This window comes from Saccoglossus kowalevskii, chromosome 21, assembly GCF_978046115.1.
Source record: "Saccoglossus kowalevskii chromosome 21, keSacKowa6.1, whole genome shotgun sequence".
Classification (NCBI taxonomy): domain Eukaryota; kingdom Metazoa; phylum Hemichordata; class Enteropneusta; family Harrimaniidae; genus Saccoglossus; species Saccoglossus kowalevskii.
Genome location: NC_140661.1, coordinates 25,134,634 through 25,154,172, shown reverse-complemented (window position 1 = coordinate 25,154,172; position 19,539 = coordinate 25,134,634). Strand labels below are relative to the sequence as shown.

Sequence of the window (19,539 nt, the reverse complement as noted above, 5' to 3'; positions counted from 1 at the left end):
AATCAGTGAAAATAAATTTCATACAAAAAGCCTTTTCAGCAAAAATTAATTCCAGCTAAAATAAAATATACAAAAATTTGTTTTTGAAACCAAATTAACATAAACCTAAACTAGCTCAATATCACCTGTTGGCGTTGTTTTTTACTATTTATTATGGCTATTCGTGGTGGCTTTTAGCAGAGGGGGGAATCAAAGCCAATTCAACGTTTAACACTAAATTTTAGGTTACACAAAGATAATGTGGATGTCTACAATACAGAATGAGCATGCTCAGAACAAATCTGAAGATGGTATATTGACAAATGGTAGCTAAGCAACCAGAAAAGCTGAAACTCTTCTGTTCGGTACTCACCCATAATATTTGTTCTGTTTGTCATTGCAAGCTGTTTAGTTAGAGTGGTAGTGGTACTAGTGCCATTCACATTCTCTGTATTCTCAACTTCTTTGGATTCATATTTTGTGAAAGTCTAAAATACACATGTATGTTATTATTATTCATATGAAAGTAATATTAGAGTCAAAGAAAGCCTAGAAATAACTCCTGTGTACTGAGTTATGGAGGCAATGATTGAATGCATGATTTCCATTAGGTGTCTGTCAGTGTCAGGTCTGCGCATTGTCCCAGAGAATCTATGTACATGTACCTTGTTTTACTGATATCTGATTTGGTTTTTGAGATATCACTGGAACATAACATACACAGACAGAAAGACATAAAGACATATTAAATACGTACATAATAAATAATATTATTATACATCTGTCATCGTAACGCCATAAGTTACAGGGTGCAGTACTTTTGCGGTATTTTACAGGGTATTTTCATCCTACCATATTAGGAAGTGCGAATTCCAAATATGGAACTATTATGTGCATAAGCATCCTAATAATAAAAACAAACATGGCAGCCTGCATTCGCATCGACCTCCACTGTGTGTCGGTTGATACTCTCGCTGTACTGTCTTAGTGCATACTTTTCGGTATCATTGTAATACCTCATAATATCAAACTTTGTTTTAGTCAAGATTTTTGTATAGAAATGCTAAATACTGATTTTGAGAAGTTTGTTAAATGACATTAAAACATTACAACATTTTTACTGCGATAGAAGTCATTTCAGCAATTTTACAGCAGTTATATACTTGAAGGCAATAGTAGGCAGTGAACTTGTGACATTTTGTGCAGATTTACACTTTGATAATTAATGTAAAGACTCACAATTTAACATGCGCATACACATACCCATACCCATATCAAGGGCTTGGAAAGCATGGAGTCAATGTAGGTCACTGCCTAGATGTCCCACCTGAGTTCAAACCCAATCATTAATGTTCAAATTACAGTTTCATCTAATGTTGCAAAACATCTTTGTTTGAAGACAATGTATATTTATTTGAGTACCTGTATTATCTGTCTTATTTACTCAGTGGTAGGCAGGGTTATAGCCAGAAAATTGAAAATGCCAGTGTAAAAACTTGATTGAAATAAAAAAAACAGTTGCTAGTCTGAGGCATAGACTAATTTTTGATTATTTATTTTTATTTTGTAATTTACAGGTAATTTCATGATAATTAATTTTCATTGAAAACCACAATTTGGGTTGACATGTATCATTTATTTCATTTATCTTGGAAACCAATAATCAATTTCTGAAAATTTTTATCAAGTATGTATTTTGAAAACACTAAACTTTGAGACATAAATTGAAAGACATGTTTCTATTATAAACGACTGTAAACATTATTGCTCTGAATAACATCATTTTTGGCATCAAAATCTTAGTGTAACTATTTGCAAATTTATAATTTATTCGTTCATTTTGATTCAAACCTAATTTATTTTGCAACAAGTTACAAAAGTTTATTTTTGAAATAACAATTTTTACTTTTATTTTAAAGTGGTTTTGTTAAAACTTACCGACTGGAAACAAGCACGGATGATATTGCTTGGAATTAAATTCCTAAAATAAAAAATTAAATAGCATAGTAAATAGCACAGTTTACAATCACACCTAAAGCATTACGTCATTTGAATACTTATTCTTGGAGACATTCTATTTACAAAGAAGTTTGATTCAGATAAACAAATAGTAAAGCTGAAAGATTTTTCTCTGTGCATGTGCAAGAATAGAATCCTAAGTAATGCTAACAATACAGGTAAATGTAAAATTGTTGACAAAACCAGACATTGGTGGTTTTAGATCATATATCAAATTAATTTATCATACAGAGAAGAAAGTCGCAATTATAGAAAACAGACAGAGAAGTCACAATAAAAAAATGGGGAGAATTTATTGATTATTTTGAAGCATAAGTTTGTATTTGTGCAGTAACCTGTATTGTATTTGTGTATTGTATCTTTGTTTTGTTAAGCATATCAATAAAAAAAACAAAAACAATGCAGGTATGCTAAAGTCTCAATGGTAGACACATAGTTGCAAACAACACACTATGGTCCTCAGCCACATGCACATGTAACAACTCCCTGGTTTTAATTAATGTATTTATACATTTATCACAGCATTGAAATCAATTTGCAAGAGTTTTCTTCAGTCTCTGAGCTCCCTCAGGATTGGCAACATCGAAAAGCCATGACACAGTTGAAATTGTCATCATAATCGCCTACTAATGATGCCCACATTAAATCCATTTCATGTGCTGAATATTGTTTTAATAGTTATGTCATACAAGTTCTAATATTAGGAAGATCCCATAATAATGGAAAGTGCTATAAAGAAAAGTCATATTTTTGCATATCCATATTTACCTTAGTAAATCAGCAAACACGTCCTGAGTCTGGTAGTGGACCGTCTGCTGTGCTGGCTCTGGACTATCTTTACCAGGGATCGCAAACTGTTCCCCAGGCCTTATGAGGGCAGTCATCACGATTCCAGTGGTGATCCCGATAGAAGTAGTACAAACAAAATAAAAAAAAGACCATGCTGCCATGCGACCATTTTCTTTCAGCTCTAAGCCAGCCACAGCTGTGGAAATAACATAAAAACATAATATATACAGGCTGCTGCACTTTACAATACTACATGTTTAAACACTGTTATCTTTATGTCACAGTTATGAAATCACAAGAAAGTAGAAATCTTGGCGTATTTGTGTTTTTAACTCACCTGTTATCACCGTGGAAACCAGAAGTGGAATAATGGTCATTTCTAAACCTCGTAAAAATAGTTCCCCTGGCATTCCTATCCACATAATGGTATCATCCGACGGATTGTAAGGCTAGAAAGATAAAACAATTTCTAACTGAAACACAGTGCATGTTACAGTGAATTTTTTAATTTTTATTTAGATTTATTTCGCTATGTTTTTTGGGCTAAGATTTACCAAAATTATCAAAATCTAGTGAAAATTTGAAAATTTACCTCAATATTTCAATTTTTTATGATTTTAGATGGTTTTCAAATGACAAAAGTCACTAGGAAATCACTATATGCAGACCCAGTAATGAAGCCCCCCCCCCAAATATATGTAGGTGTACCTATTAAGCATTATGTGTAGACATTTCAAGGTAATACAGCAAGTTCAAAAAGTCAAAATAAACAATAATTCGGGCAGTTTAACTAATAATACATTCAACATCAGAAATCTTACATCTTAAATTTGGCATACAAAAATAAACATTTACAGTGATACAATTTCATTGTCAAATTCCAGCAAAGATAAGTGTCTTTGATTTGAGGCATTATTTTGCTGAAATTCAACGATGCAAGACCTCAGCTGTGACCAACCTGTTGAATGACATCACTGTCTGTGGTTGCCAAGGATACGTGTATCAAATTAACCACACTACAGATGAGCCACTTTTTATTCTTAGAGTTCAGATTTTCTTTTAATTTTGAAATACATTTTCAGTTGTAATGTAGGAAGTAGGGGATATTTTACCAAAGTTACCAAATTATGGTCCAATTACCATGGCAATGTGATCTGAATAAATACATTATGCATCTAACTATTTTGTACTTTTAATATATTGATTAAAGCAAATGATTACATCAGCTTTTTTGACCATTATTTTCCAGTATTTTCCTCACCAACATTTTGGTGCAAAGTTTAATTCATTCATATTTATCTATTTTCCTGCAACTTTTTTGTTACTTTCATGATTTCCCATTGCCGACTGATCTTCATCAACATTTAAAAAATCAAAGAAAGCTTAGAAAGAACTCCCGTGTGCTGAGAGTTTTGGAGACACATTAAAAATTAATTCAAAATTACTTATACTTGAGATATTGATGGAATAGCTGAAAACTAATTATGCAAATAAGGTAACTAATATGAACAGATTTAGGTGTAAAACTAATAAGGTCTGCACAATGTACCAAGTTTCATTGAAATGTGATTAGAACCAAAAAAATATTAATTATTATACTAATTAGAGAATTAATATGAACAGATTTTAACCCAAAATTAATCAGGCTGTCTATTGTCCTAGAGCATTTATGGACCAAGTTTTATTCAAATGTGATGATCAATACTTGAAATATCAGTATTAATTAATTATGTTAATTAGGTGATTAAGAAGCATAAATATTTACCAAAAACTAATATGGTGCATAGTCTTAGGTTCATTGAAATGTGATGGGTACTCTTCAAAAGTTTCATTAAAATCCAATGAGTGGTTTTTAGACATCAGTGCAATAGCCATAGAACAGCAAAAAATTAACTAATTATGCAAGTTAGGTAATTAATACATGTAGGCACAATTATTTATCCCAAAATTAATCAGGTCTCTGCATAGTCCTAGAATATCTATGTCGCAAGTCTCATTGAAATGTGATGATTAGTACTTGGGATATCAGGTGAAAAGCTGAAAATTAACTAATTATGCTAATAAGGTAATTAATATGCACACATATTTACCCAAAAACTAATCAGGGGTCTGCACAGTCCTCAAGTAACTATGTACCAAGTTTCATTGAAACGTGATCATTACTACTCGAAATATCAAAAGCTAAAAATTAATTAATTATGCAAATTAGGTAATTAATAAGAACTGATATTACCCTAAAAACTATCAGGTCTGTGCAGTGTCATATGACATCTATGTACCAAGTTTTATTGAAATGTTATAATTAGTACTTGAGATATCAGTGGAAAAGCAGAAAATTGATTAATCATTATGTAAATTAGATAATTAATATTGCACAGATTTTTACCCAAAACTAATCAAATCTGTGCATTAGTTCAGAGCATCCATGTGCCAAGTTTCATTGAAATCCAATAAGTGGTTCTTCAAAAATCAGTGGAACAGTCATGGAACAGCTTGAAATCAGTTAATTATCATTCAAATTAGGAATTAATATTCATAGATTTTTACCTAAAACTAATCAAATCTGCGCACTAGTTCAGAGCATCCATGTGCCAAGTTTCATCAAAACCCAATGAGTGGTTCTTCAGATATCAGTGGAACAGTCATGGAACAGCTAAAAATCAGCTAATTATCATGCAAATTAGGTAATTAATATTCATAGATTTTTACCAAAACCTAATCAACTCTGCGCATTATCCCAGAGCATCTATGTACCAAGTTTCACCAAAATTTGATTAGTGGTTCTTGAGATAACGGTGGAACAAAAAAAGTGACATACATACATACATACATACAGACAGGGTAACTGCAAAGACTCCCTTTTGTGCTTCGCACACGGGAGTCAAAAATAAGAAAAAAAATCCATTGGGTTTACTTTGTGAAACAAAATTGTTTAAAAAAAAGTTTAAAGGGCAGTAGTCGTCGTGCCGCATTCTGTTCGATATGGGACTCATAGCGACGTATACAACGCGTGTAAAATACATGGGAGTCTAATGTTTATGTTAGACTGTATTTATGATCACACGGTGATTTGCATAATCTCGTGTTGGCATCAGTTTCTCAGTTTTATCTGCGTCAGCGGTTATGTTTGTTGCAAGTTGAAGTTTATTTCTGGATTCTGTACGAATTTACACCAACTTTTCGCACGATGGAGAATTCTACAGTTAATACCAGACGACGGGGTCGTAAACGTGGAGTGCCTACTGCACCCCAAACAACAGAGCCAGTGTTGCCGGCCACGAGGAGAAAATCAAGTCGTCGAGGCCGTGGTAGGGGTCGCCATCGATCTCTTTCTTTACCAAATAACGCCTTGGGCGATGTCAACGAACTATCGAGATCGCGAACGTTTGATGCCTCAAACCCTAACAATTGGACGGCTGAATGGCGTTATTGGAACTTTATCCTATTGTAATTGCGGCAATGCTGTGGGGAAGGCATTGGTCTCAACAGAGAATTCGCTTTAACTGTGACAACCAGACAACAGTTCATGTGTTGAGGAAAGGAAGAGCTTCATCACATTGCCACTCTATTAATGCTCTCTTGCGCCGCTTAACCTTAACGGCCATGAAACATAATTTCATTGTGTTGGCACAGTTTGTTCCTGGCAGGCAGAACTCTATTGCTGATGCTTTATCACGCTTTCAATTGCAGAAATTCCACAGTCTGGCACCAGAGGCAGAACTGAACAAGACACTGTGTCCACCGTTTTGCAAAGTAACACTTATTTAGGGATTGAAGTGCGTGAGTTGTGGAGTGCAACAATATCACATAGTACAAGGCAGGTGTATGACTCTGGCTTGGCCCTCTTTACCAATTTTCTGTCTATGCACAATGTACCATGTTCAACTTTTAATTTACCAGTGCTTTCTGAGGATTTATTGTTGTTATTTATTACACACTGCTACAAACATTTGCACCTCCGAGAATCGACTATTCGACTTTATCTTGCTGGTATACGATTCAAGTACATTGAGGCCGGGGTGACGAATCCCTGGCAGAGTTCAGTTAATATACCACTGTTGCGTGTAAACTTATTACTCAGAGCCATCAAGCGCGATCAGGGACAGTGTTCCAGGACACGGCTTCCTTTCACTTCAGCTATTATTTTTTCAATGTTTTCGAGGTTGCAGGCAGGACTGTTTACTGGTTTTGCCGACATTCTTATGCAAACTGTTATTTTGCTAGCCTTTTTCGGATTTATGCGTTGTGGGGAATTCTCTGTTTCATCTAAATTTGATAGTAATGTTCACTTATGCATAGGCGATGTCAGTTTTAGCGCTGATGGTCAAGCTTCCCTTAGATTGAAGTCTTCTAAGACTGATCCCTTTCGTAAAGGGGCAGTTATTAAATTTTACAGTAATTCTCGGATGTGCCCAGTTCGCACACTACAGCGTTACCTAACTTTTAGGGCTGCTATGCAACCTTCACCTTCGTTAAACCACCCCCTTTTTGTAACTGCAGAAGGTCAGCCTATGACTCGGTCTATTTTCCTTCAGTTTTTGCATCAAATTTTACTTGCATTGGGGTTAGATACAACTCAGTATTCTGGCCATTCTTTCCGAATTGGTGCCGCTTCCTCAGCAGCTGAAGCAGGGATCCAGGATCACATGATAAAGGCCCTGGGACGATGGTCATCTGACAGCTATGTCAGGTACATTCATACAACAGATACCTCTATCGGTCATGCTCATGCAGTATTGAGCAACAGCTGTTATGATCACGCTTAAATTTCATCTTGGGGGCATTGCTGCAATTATTTATTGCAGCATATTTCGGGGGCTTCGTATTAGTGGATTATACTCATTTGTTCCCCCAAGATTTATTTTTCCTAGTTTATTTTTAGTATGTATTTTTGTCATCCTTGTGTTTATAGTTCACCCAAGTGTTTTCTCTTAGTTTATATATAGTATGTATTTATTTTCATCCTCATGTATATTAACCTACCATACTTGTAGCTATGGCTTCCGCCATTTCTACCTTGCCAGGCAGCTTCCGCTGCCTTACTAACCCTTACGTGGTCTCGGCTTACGCTGTCTCTGCTAGTATGTGCAGCCTCCGCAGCACTACTGATAACTTACTTACCTCAGGTAGTCAATAGTCTTCGCTGTTCTACCAGGTAGTCTTATCTCAGCTACCACAGCTTCACCTCATAATCATTACTGATTACTAATAGTTAACATTTATTTATCTTTATCGCAGTTTGTTTTTAAGAAGTTTTCTGTATGTTTTGTTACCAGGTGCTAAAGGTCATTAGTACTGTCACTAACTGACCTATCTGGGGGGCCCGCTGTGGGACACGTTATCTTAGATAGCTTAGTTACAGTTTGTTAGGCAGTCAGTCATTTTCAACTTTGTACAGGCAGATTGTCCCAGCAGCGTGCCCCCCCTTGATGCCAAATAAAGTTCTGTTTACAATATTGAGTGTGTCATAAATGGGAGTCTAATGTTTATGTTAGACTGTATTTATGATCACACGGTGATTTGCATAATCTCGTGTTGGCATCAGTTTCTCAGTTTTATCTGCGTCAGCGGTTATGTTTGTTGCAAGTTGAAGTTTATTTCTGGATTCTGTACGAACCGCCACCAGCCCCAACCACCACCAGGGGGCTTCGTATTAGTGGATTATACTCATTTGTTCCCCCAAGATTTATTTTTCCTAGTTTATTTTTAGTATGTATTTTTGTCATCCTTGTGTTTATAGTTCACCCAAGTGTTTTCTCTTAGTTTATATATAGTATGTATTTATTTTCATCCTCATGTATATTAACCTACCATACTTGTAGCTATGGCTTCCGCCATTTCTACCTTGCCAGGCAGCTTCCGCTGCCTTACTAACCCTTACGTGGTCTCGGCTTACGCTGTCTCTGCTAGTATGTGCAGCCTCCGCAGCACTACTGATAACTTACTTACCTCAGGTAGTCAATAGTCTTCGCTGTTCTACCAGGTAGTCTTATCTCAGCTACCACAGCTTCACCTCATAATCATTACTGATTACTAATAGTTAACATTTATTTATCTTTATCGCAGTTTGTTTTTAAGAAGTTTTCTGTATGTTTTGTTACCAGGTGCTAAAGGTCATTAGTACTGTCACTAACTGACCTATCTGGGGGGCCCGCTGTGGGACACGTTATCTTAGATAGCTTAGTTACAGTTTGTTAGGCAGTCAGTCATTTTCAACTTTGTACAGGCAGATTGTCCCAGCAGCGTGCCCCCCCTTGATGCCAAATAAAGTTCTGTTTACAATATTGAGTGTGTCATAAATTGTTTATTTACATGAAATTCGAACACACGCTGCGCGACGACCACCACGCTTTAAAGACTAAGTTTATATCTATAGTCTATACAACTATAACTATTATAAGAAACATAAGGAAACTTGAGGCAAAGTGTAACGACCAGTGACTCATTAGGATTAATTTGTATAAATACCTCTTAAAATTTATGATATTTTATGCAAATTAGAATGCTCAACGCTAGGAATCATAAACTAATGACACAAAGAAAACCATAAAGTAACTGATTTTATTAGAAGTAGATCTCCAATAAAGTACACATAAACTAAAAAATGCATCTGTTATACTGACTCATTAAATACCGCATTCTGCCTTTAATTCACCTAGGGCGTTAAACGGCAGTTTGGGTTTAAAAATAAATAAATTGGGATCAAGAAACCGCCCAGGGTGATTTTTCGGTAGTTTTAAGGTGTTATTTTGAATTTTTTTCTGATGCCTAAAAGTTTCACCGTAGTCATTGACGCCTATTCAAGAGTATTGATGTTTATTGCGACTAGCATGAATGGGTTAGCTTTGTTTTGACAATGAGCTGTTATCGCTGTAAACAATGTTAAATTATTCTTCAAATGCTCAGTTTATCTTTTGAAAACAACTAATTCTGCAATAGTTTTTTTCGTTTCGGGTGGTCCAACTGCATTGAAAATATAAGCCCCCTAAAAATATTTGATGATAATTTTTTGAAAATTTGAACCCCAAATAAAGGCCCACCAGCCATGAAACCGCTCAGGGCGATTTTTCGGATGGGTGAATTTTACGGCAGAATCTGGTATTATTTATCTTGACCATGGAAATACCATATGTCATAGTTGAGAAGCGTGCATCAGTGAGGTAACAGATGTGAAGGTTTATTGTACATTTTATTGCATGTTTATATTACCATAGCAACCTTACCCTCATAATTAGCACCAATAGGAATCCGACAATCACGCCAATTAAAGTGAGCAGTAGTAAGAGATTGTTCATGGCCCACTGACATAACACCGTCTGATCGCACCAGCCCTTTTTACCGACAACCATTTTTCTGTGATAATTGATTCTGAAAATAAAAACAAAACATATAAAAAATGTGATTAATTAATCTAGCTGATATTTCCTGCATTGCATATTGTTTTCAGACAAGAATAAATATTGTTGACTTGTTTCTTCCAAAATTTTCTTGAACCTTTTATATTTGGAAAAAAACCTACTACTAGACCATAAACATGGCATTATTTGATAACAACATCATTACACCCCCCCCCCCCAATAATAGAGGTGGTTTTCCATGTTTTGTACAGTGCATGCTTTTGGATATTTTCATCATATCACTATTATGCAAGTTATTCCGATTGAAGCCATATTTATATAGAGAAGATATAGATCTGAATACGCTCATAAAAACTGGTTTAGTGGGAAATCATTTTTATTCAGTGCTGCATCTTTACTCAGCCATCGTCTCAACAATATACATGACATATTCTGTTCACCATGTGTATTTTTAAATAAATTTTAACAACTGCCATTGCCATAAGCCTCGGCAACTCTGATTGGACACATACTTATAGGCACATCCAATCAGAGCTATGTATTTTACTGAGGTAATACATGGGACTTCCCAGTACAATCATGTATTAGAAAATTCAGTGATGTATATATACATATGTAATTTATACTTCATTCACACACAAAATTATTATTGCATCCATCGTAAGCAGAATATTTAAACAAATGTTTGTACAGATAAAGAAATATAACCAGTATGAAACTTTTACATTTCCAACAATTTTCTTTCATTATCTTTTGGAAATTTCAAATCATAGGCTTTACACCAACTTAAATTAATAATCAACAGAATGGTGTGTACCAATAAAATGACAACATATGACCATTCACATAGAGTATACATGTACATGACCCAAATACTCAAACAAACACACATATTTAATGGTCATAGTTTTACCCTATATAGTAATTTAAATGTTCTATTACCGATAAGTAAAAATATTTTTTTTTTAATCCATGATATAATTACAGTTTACACAGTGGATCCATTATATATCAGATTGAAAACAAAATTCTAAATCCAATAACAATGGAATCCATATCTGCCTTCAGTGTGCACAATGGAAAATCTCACCGTGAACTTTGCCATCTGGTGTGCGTACAAATCCACTGTTGATGGACAATTAAATATGGTATTACTTGATACAAAATATTTTTTGTGAAAACGATAAATTGTTTGAATCAAGCATTGCATGTGAAGAACACTGACAGAACAAGTCATTGTCAATGACATCTGTAGTCCCTGTCATGTTTTTAGTGACGTTGTCAGACAATGAAATAATAGTCAGATTATGTTTAAATATTGGGATAGTATTGAGCATTTTAACTACAAATGTGCATAAAACAGGTATAAAGACTATTAAAGTTTGAATGAAATCGGTCAAGGCATGTCCACGAAATGGTTGATGACATGTACAAATGTTGATTTTTGGGACAAAAATGGCCGCTAGTCGATCAAAGGTCAATCAAATCAAAAATAAATTTATGTGCACATGTCTCTCATATTATGACTTGTCTTTGTACCAGCTTTGAAGGAAATCCATCCAGGCATCTCTGAGAAATGACAACGGACGCACGGATGGATGGACATATGGAACCCAAAACATAAGTCCCTGTTATGAACTACGCCCGATGGGGACTAATAATGGTGTACATACTAAACAGGACCAGTGAGTTATGCCATCAATCAAAGTTCATTTCGCATATTGCAAGTATCATAATGACTAAACAAAGTAACAGTTATGTGTTTTATATATTTGTCAACAAATGACTTTATTTTTTATGAGATTGGCGATGCATTAAAATTGGAAATATTGTTGCTAAAAAGTGCAGATTATAAAATAGACATGAGTGTATCATAGAACATGGACTCAAGTTTAGGAGTTACAAGTTATGGTTGATTTACAGCTGTTTTGAAGCACTTTTAATGATCCACAGCTGTAGTCTACAAAATTAATCAACTGAAAAGTCTTGCATCATTTGTATTATTACCTAAAAATTTAATGTGGTCGCCATAATAATGTAGGATCTGTGAACAGTGAAGGCAACAACATAGAAGATGAACAACATTTCATAATGTCTTGTTTTCAGACGCTGACAAAATTATTGATAAATTCTTTTCAATTAAAAATATATTTGAATTTCTCATGGGCAGTGTGATCACATGTCGATACTGATAGTGATTGGTAGCCAAGTTTATATCAGTATGTAGGCAACATATAGACACACCTTAATTGTTCTAAGTTTTTAAACTGTATTTTGTGTACTTCATCTCAACTTTAACATCCCTTCAGAGGGTTGTTCTGTGTTTATAAAAAAATACTTGTAATGAGACATATTTAGGCAGATTGCTCGGAATACCTAATTATATAGCAGTTTTGAACGCAAGCTAAGCTACACTTAACCCAGCTTAAAGCAAGGTAAATATTAAGTAATGCTTGGACCATACTGTAGCCATACTGCAGTGTTTAGAATATATATACCTAGGTAGCAAAACCTATTCTGCATGAATTGTGTGTTGTATATAGGTAACAAACCACTAATTACAAGAACACTGGATTGAAAACTGTTGCAGATAAGTAAGACCCTGTCAATTACAATAGCTGGAAAACACTGAGGTGAACAAAAACTGGTACCATCACTTAAAATTACAATTCATTAACCTGGGTGGGCACGAATAAAACAGTCTACATTTTACAATTCACAGTTCTATAAACAGAAACATAGTCTATAAAAAATATTTACTTTCCCTTCACCAATACTAAATCTAAGGAAACAAATAAGAAAATAACGATATTACTAACAAGAATTAATAAAAGTACCATAATTAATATAATACAGTTTAAATGATCAATTGATTCTAACAAAATGGTACAAGTCTAATACACAATGACTGAGGTACATGTATACATCAATGTGATCAAAATAAGGTCATAATAAAAGCAAATGAAGAGGTCAATTTTTCCAACCTTTTAAATCCAGTGTTAAGCAGAATGAACACAATGTTCCACACAAACATTGCGTGAGGTGTGTGCGTGTGTCTGTGCGTCAGCACTCTAGACAATCACTCCTTTACAAAAGCTGTGAGTTTATACCGAAGGTAAAAACTAAGTTTTAATAAAAATGCTTTGTACCAGCTGTTGACTGTCACATTGTCTGTGACATGTGGTACATTATGCATGTACATAGGATTCTGCCAAGCTACAGTTAATATGTGTGCTGTTATTGAATAAATAAATAAATTACTAAATACATTGATTTAATTTCACACATTCATTAAAAACATTCTACTTCTTCAGCTTGTGTGCCATATTTGGCCAACAAATCTCTTTATTCATATCATTATGACTTGAAGTTGATTTTATTCCAATGTTAATATAATAATATAACTGTGGCCATGAACCACGCAAAATCCTGAAATTTAAGTAATCGTAATCCTGGAATTAAACCAATCATGATGCTGACAGTCAACCAATCATGATGCTTGAATTCAACCAATCATAATGCTTGAATTCAACAAAGCACAATGCTGAATTTTCAACCAATCATAACCCTGGAATTTAACCAAGTATAATGTTGTAATTCAACCAATCATGATGCTGGAACTCAATTACCCAATCCTAATGCTGGATGCTAATGCTACCTGTCTAGCTGTCATTTTAGCCAGCTACCTGTCTAGCTGTCATTTTAGCCAGCCACCTGTCTAGCTGTCATTTTAGCCAGCCACCTGTCTAGCTGTCATTTTAGCCAGCCACCTGCCTAGCTGTCATTTTAGCCAGCCACCTGTCTAGCTGTCATTTTAGCCAGCTACCTGTCTAGCTGTCATTTCAGCCAGCCACCTGTCTAGCTGTCATTTAGCCAGCTACCTGTCTAGCTGTCATTTCAGCCAGCCACCTGTCTAGCTGTCATTTAGCCAGCTACCTGTCTAGCTGTCATTTTAGCCAGCCACCTGTCTAGCTGTCATTTTAGCCAGTCACCTGTCTAGCTGTCATTTTAGCCAGCCACCTGTCTAGCTGTCATTTTAGCCAGCCACCTGTCTAGCTGTCATTTTAGCCAGCTACCTGTCTAGCTGTCATTTTAGCCAGCCACCTGTCTAGCTGTCATTTTAGCCAGCTACCTGTCTAGCTGTCATTTCAGCCAGCCACCTGTCTAGCTGTCATTTTAGCCAGTCACCTGTCTAGCTGTCATTTCAGCCAGTCACCTGTCTAGCTGTCATTTTAGCCAGCTACCTGTCTAGCTGTCATTTTAGCCAGTCACCTGTCTAGCTGTCATTTTAGCCAGTCACCTGTCTAGCTGTCATTTCAGCCAGTCACCTGTCTAGCTGTCATTTCAGCCAGCCACCTGTCTAGCTGTCATTTTAGCCAGCCACCTGCCTAGCTGTCATTTCAGCCAGCCACCTGTTTAGCTGTCATTTCAGCCAGCCACCTGCCTAGCTGTCATTTCAGCCAGCCACCTGTCTAGCTGTCATTTCAGCCAGCCATTTGCCTAGCTGTCGTTTCAGCCAGCCATTTGCCTAGCTGTCATTTCAGCCAGCCACCTGCCTAGCTGTCATTTCAGCCAGCCACCTGTCTAGCTGTCATTTCAGCTAGCCATTTGCCTAGCTGTCATTTTAGCCAGCCACCTGTCTAGCTGTCATTTTAGCCAGCTACCTGTCTAGCTGTCATTTTAGCCACCTACCTGTCTAGCTGTCATGTAAGCCAACCACCTGTCGAGCTGTCATTTTTGCTAGCTACCTGTCTCGCTGTCATTTTAGCCACCTACTAGTACCTGTTTAGCTGTCATTTTAGCCAGCTACCTGTCTAGCTGTCATTTTAGCCAGCCACCTGTTTAGCTGTCATTTTAGCCAGCTACCTGTCTAGCTGTCATTTTAGCCAGCCACCTGTCTAGCTGTCATTTTAGCCAGCCACCTGTCTAGCTGTCATTTTAGCCAGCCACCTGTCTAGCTGTCATTTTAGCCAGCTACCTGTCTAGCTGTCATTTTAGCCAGCTACCTGTCTAGCTGTCATTTTAGCCAGCTACCTGTCTAGCTGTCATTTTAGCCAGCTACCTGCCTAGCTGTCATTTCAGCCAGCCACCTGTCTCGCTGTCATTTTAGCCAGCCACCTGTCTAGCTGTCACTTTAGCCAGCCATTTGTCTAGCTGTCATTTTAGCCAGCCATTTGTCTAGCTGTCATTTTAGCCAGCCACCTGTCTAGCTGTCATTTCAGCCAGCCACCTGTCTAGCTGTCATGTAAGCAACTAGAAATGTACTCCACATTTCAGTCAAGTTAAATCTCTAAAAATTCTGTATAATTCACAATATTAGCATAAATATGAAACACAAAATAGTCTATAGACTAGACTGTCATCTTTCATTTTAATACAATTAGACAGGCAATTTTCATTTTCCGGCTATAATAACCCTGAAATAGTTAGACTATTCATATTCATAGACATATCCAACACTCATCTCAAATAACATGTCACGGTTTAATATGGTTCCTATACAAGGCATGTAAAACACATTGTTTAATAACTGAAATTTGAACATGTGCAGTCCAATGGTTATGACACAAATGTTACCAATATTTAGTATAACAGTATTTTGATGGTAAACAGATTTGCTACAAATTGCAGCTGCCATAGTTACCAGTTATTTATTTTGGCTCCAGTTCTGTAGTACGTAGTGTATCAATAATCCAAACATGGCATATATTTTTATATTATATAAATCAAAAGTTGGACAAAACGATGGAGGAGGGGGGGGGGGTTGAAATAAGATTACACTATAGACTTTTGCATTGTGACGTCATATGTGCCAATCGGCTTACGAAAGTCTGAAAACAAATGAGCCCACTGATCAGTAAAAGTTTATAATCTACTATGACAACATTGCCCATTAGTTGTTTAATTATCAGGAATTAATGCATACGTGTATAATCAAATACAAAAGCAAGAAGCTATGCTATAATTTTATTTTCGGGTACGAGCCACCAGTTCTAGCCAAAACGTGCACAAAATGTTAGCTAGTTTGAGAACATATACTGGTGCAGTATATTTTATAATTAAATTGAATTCTTGTATTTGTTTTAATTAATTTATTCGTGGTCAATTATTATTGGAATAATCATCATAGTTTTGTCACGTGTAGAGGTCATCCTTCTTCAATCAAGAGCAAAGATTCTATACAAAAGAAAGAAATGTCAAACAAACAAAAACTTCAAATAAATGTTCTTCCTTAATTTTTTACACACTAAAAACACATAATTTCGATTCAATACAATAAAAAATTTAAATCAAAATCATTATTGAAATTTGTCTACTCTCTATGTTCATACAACTTTACTGAAATCATTTTTTTACACATTGTTATGAAAAAAGCAATTATAAAGTGTGAAAATGTTGATAAGTAAAATTTTTTGTGAAATTCATCTTGAAGAAATGCAAGATTTTATAACAGTGAGCATTTAATTGAGGTTTACATCAGGAGTCAGTCGTCTTTATTAAATTGGCATGTATTGAATGCCTTTTTTAAATTAATGATTAAAATATGTAAAAATTTGCAAATGTCCAGTCATTTCACACCAATCAGTTCACAAGATGCCCATTATATAATAATCATCATATATATTTGAGAGATTTCAGAATGCAAATACTGTCATTTTGAATGGACTTTGGAATGAGTGTAGCTGCTGAAATTTTATTCAATTGTTTGGGATGCAGCCAAAGTCATGCAGATTATCTGTCAATTCCACTATCGGATTCTACACTGATACTGAAAATAACAGTATTAGGGGTGAGACCAATAGCGAAATTAAAATACAGGCGATGACTGTGATCTGGAGTTCACATGACTCTGATTGCAGCCATGTTAGGAATTTATAGAATGGCAATCAACCTGTACGAGGATCAGAGGTCACACAGATTTATCCATGGTCAAAATTGTCATATTCAGGCTACAAGTTTGGGCTAAGATTTAAGCTAATGTCAAACATTTGCATATCGGCTATACCCTGTTGCATTCATGCACAGGAACAACAGTTAGCATGGGTTGAATGCCCGAACTTGTTAAGAATATACAAAAAATCATTTTTACTATGATTATAACTTGAAGGTATACGGTACATGTTAATTCTACGGATATAAAATAATACCAAAACAAATTCAGAATATGCAGATTGCAGAGTAAACTGTAGTAGTACAGAATTTCATTGTCAGTCCATTTTTTCTTGAGAAAAATGTCTCTGGATGTGCTTGCATTGATTGAAACGTCTTAAATGGCATATCCAATCGAATAATTATGAATTCATTCATGTTTTCTCAGCATAAGCCAACACTTTTGACCTCTTTGTTTGTTCTAACGAGCTGCATATGATCGTAACTAATAAGCCATATTTTAATGATCTAGCATATAATAAATTCAATTTTTGGTTTATATAAAAATCTACTGAAGATGTGTCTCTATTCAATAATATATGGTATTGACAATGTATTAAATATTTCATGTTTTTGACTTCCTCATAAAAACAACTGAAGGCTTTACACAATACAGAGTGTTAACATATGCTAATATATTTATAATGACAACATTTGTAAGTTATCAACTCTTGGGAAATTTAAGTGCTTGCTAGGCACTAAAGATAGCTTCATTGCTTGGGGAAATTTATTGATTTTATTTCTAAGCTTTTGTTTAGTCTATTTTTTGTTTGTTTTTCTTGACTATTGATTTATTGTATGTTTTTTTTTTTCATTCATACTAAATTTTGTGTCAAATAAAATATCTATCTAACTATCTGCAAATGATATGTCTTCTGTTTTCTTTTTGTTTGGCAGGAAATACAAATTTCCCCCGATAGTCGATCAATGTAAAGATACTTATTATACATCTGTTACAGTTACAGCGTGCCGTAGTTTTGCGGTATATGTTTTTATGGGAGGAAAAGATGTATAATAATAATAAGGTTATTACGAGGATAACGAAAAGTATGCACGAGTACACGGTCACATCAACCACCACTACACGTTTGTCAATACTCACATTGTACTGTCTTCGTGCACACTTTTCGGTATCCTCGTAATAACCTCATATTATTAACCTAACATAACTAAGATGGGTACCAAAAAAAAAAAATATGCAACTTGTATTAATATATGTCACAACAAGAACAGTAGGGAGAACATGCAATTACAAACGAGTATCAGTTAAAATATGTCAACTGTTTAAATTCGTCTGTTCACCAGCTGTCAAAAATGACATCGTATAATAATTTCAGATTATTTCAAATCAATATTTGATTGATACTTGACACTGACAGTTGATGCCACACGCGTTTTTGTAGTCCGAATACACTTACCGGAAATTCTTAAAATCACGACTTGTTGCCGTCTGGATAAGTCTGAATTCTCTTGTCCTACTCGCACATCAGATGTTGGTTACGGGACTTTCAGAATTGAGATTCGTCAGCGGAAGTGATAAATTGGTAAAACGGTCCCAATAATGAGTTGTCTTACACCGTATTGTTTTCTGTATACGTGGAGTTGTATACTGTCTGGTCACCAGTCTTCACACTGTCAGAATGTTAGATTAGCATTATCATCGTAATGGCAATAAAAACAAACCTCAAACTTCAAAGCCTTTGTTGACGTAATCAGAACGACGTACCGTGCAGCAGATGGAAATATTTTAACACCGAACAGCCGAATTTAGAAAGAAAATATATTTTTCAACCGGCAAATGGTGAGGTTGTACCGCATGAGGTGGTGACAGCACTCGTGTCAGTCATTATGTCACTGGCGTCTTGAACGACTCAGGTTGAAATATTTTAAACCAGTTTAAAATGATCAGATTGTATAATAAAACTATATTACGATCAAACGAGGACCATATATCACTGTCAAACAAATGTAGAGAAGCGAAGGTAACTGAAACGAAGAATGGCAGACGGAACCCAGGTCGATCACTCAGGTCAATGTTCTCATTCTACCGCCCTCAGCGGTGCAAACGTAAATTTAAGGTTCAAGAATTAGAACTCTTGAGGCCGCTGTCCCGCTCAAATGTTGCCAAACAGCAACGTGAACAAAAATCGGAAACATCTATGATTCACTTTTGCGTGGAAACGTGAAATTTGCTCCTTTGGTAGCTACCATGGTTTATTAAATAAATGCCGCCTTTTATTTTCATAATGTTTGCATCTGTTAAGAAGATTATCTGATTATATTCACGCCAAAATGTAATTGTAAGCAATTATCTGTGTCAATATTTTCATTTTTTTCTTAATTATATTGTTTAGACCAATTATGATTGGTATTGCTAGTCAGCAGAATATGCCAACTCATTCCTATCAAATAATGCCTAATGTATACACTCTTTTCTCCTGATATTAATATACATATTATATGG

The 19,539-nt window shown here is 35.4% G+C and overlaps 1 protein-coding gene across 1 annotated transcript in view; it reads right to left on the bottom strand.

Moving 5' to 3' along the window:
• The window catches only part of LOC102802041 (putative sodium-dependent excitatory amino acid transporter glt-6), a 32,123-nt gene extending 13,274 nt beyond the window's left edge, over positions 1-18,849 (bottom strand). The window contains exons 1-6 of the mRNA XM_085495363.1: positions 18,494-18,849; positions 10,011-10,155; positions 3,125-3,236; positions 2,767-2,983; positions 1,918-1,960; positions 353-467 (exon numbers count right to left, since the gene is read on the bottom strand). Of these exons, the coding sequence (XP_085351489.1) occupies positions 353-467; positions 1,918-1,960; positions 2,767-2,983; positions 3,125-3,236; positions 10,011-10,136 (613 nt within the window). The 5' untranslated portion in view covers positions 10,137-10,155; positions 18,494-18,849. The remainder of the gene's footprint in view (positions 1-352; positions 468-1,917; positions 1,961-2,766; positions 2,984-3,124; positions 3,237-10,010; positions 10,156-18,493) is intronic.
• Positions 18,850-19,539: the final 690 nt, after the last annotated feature.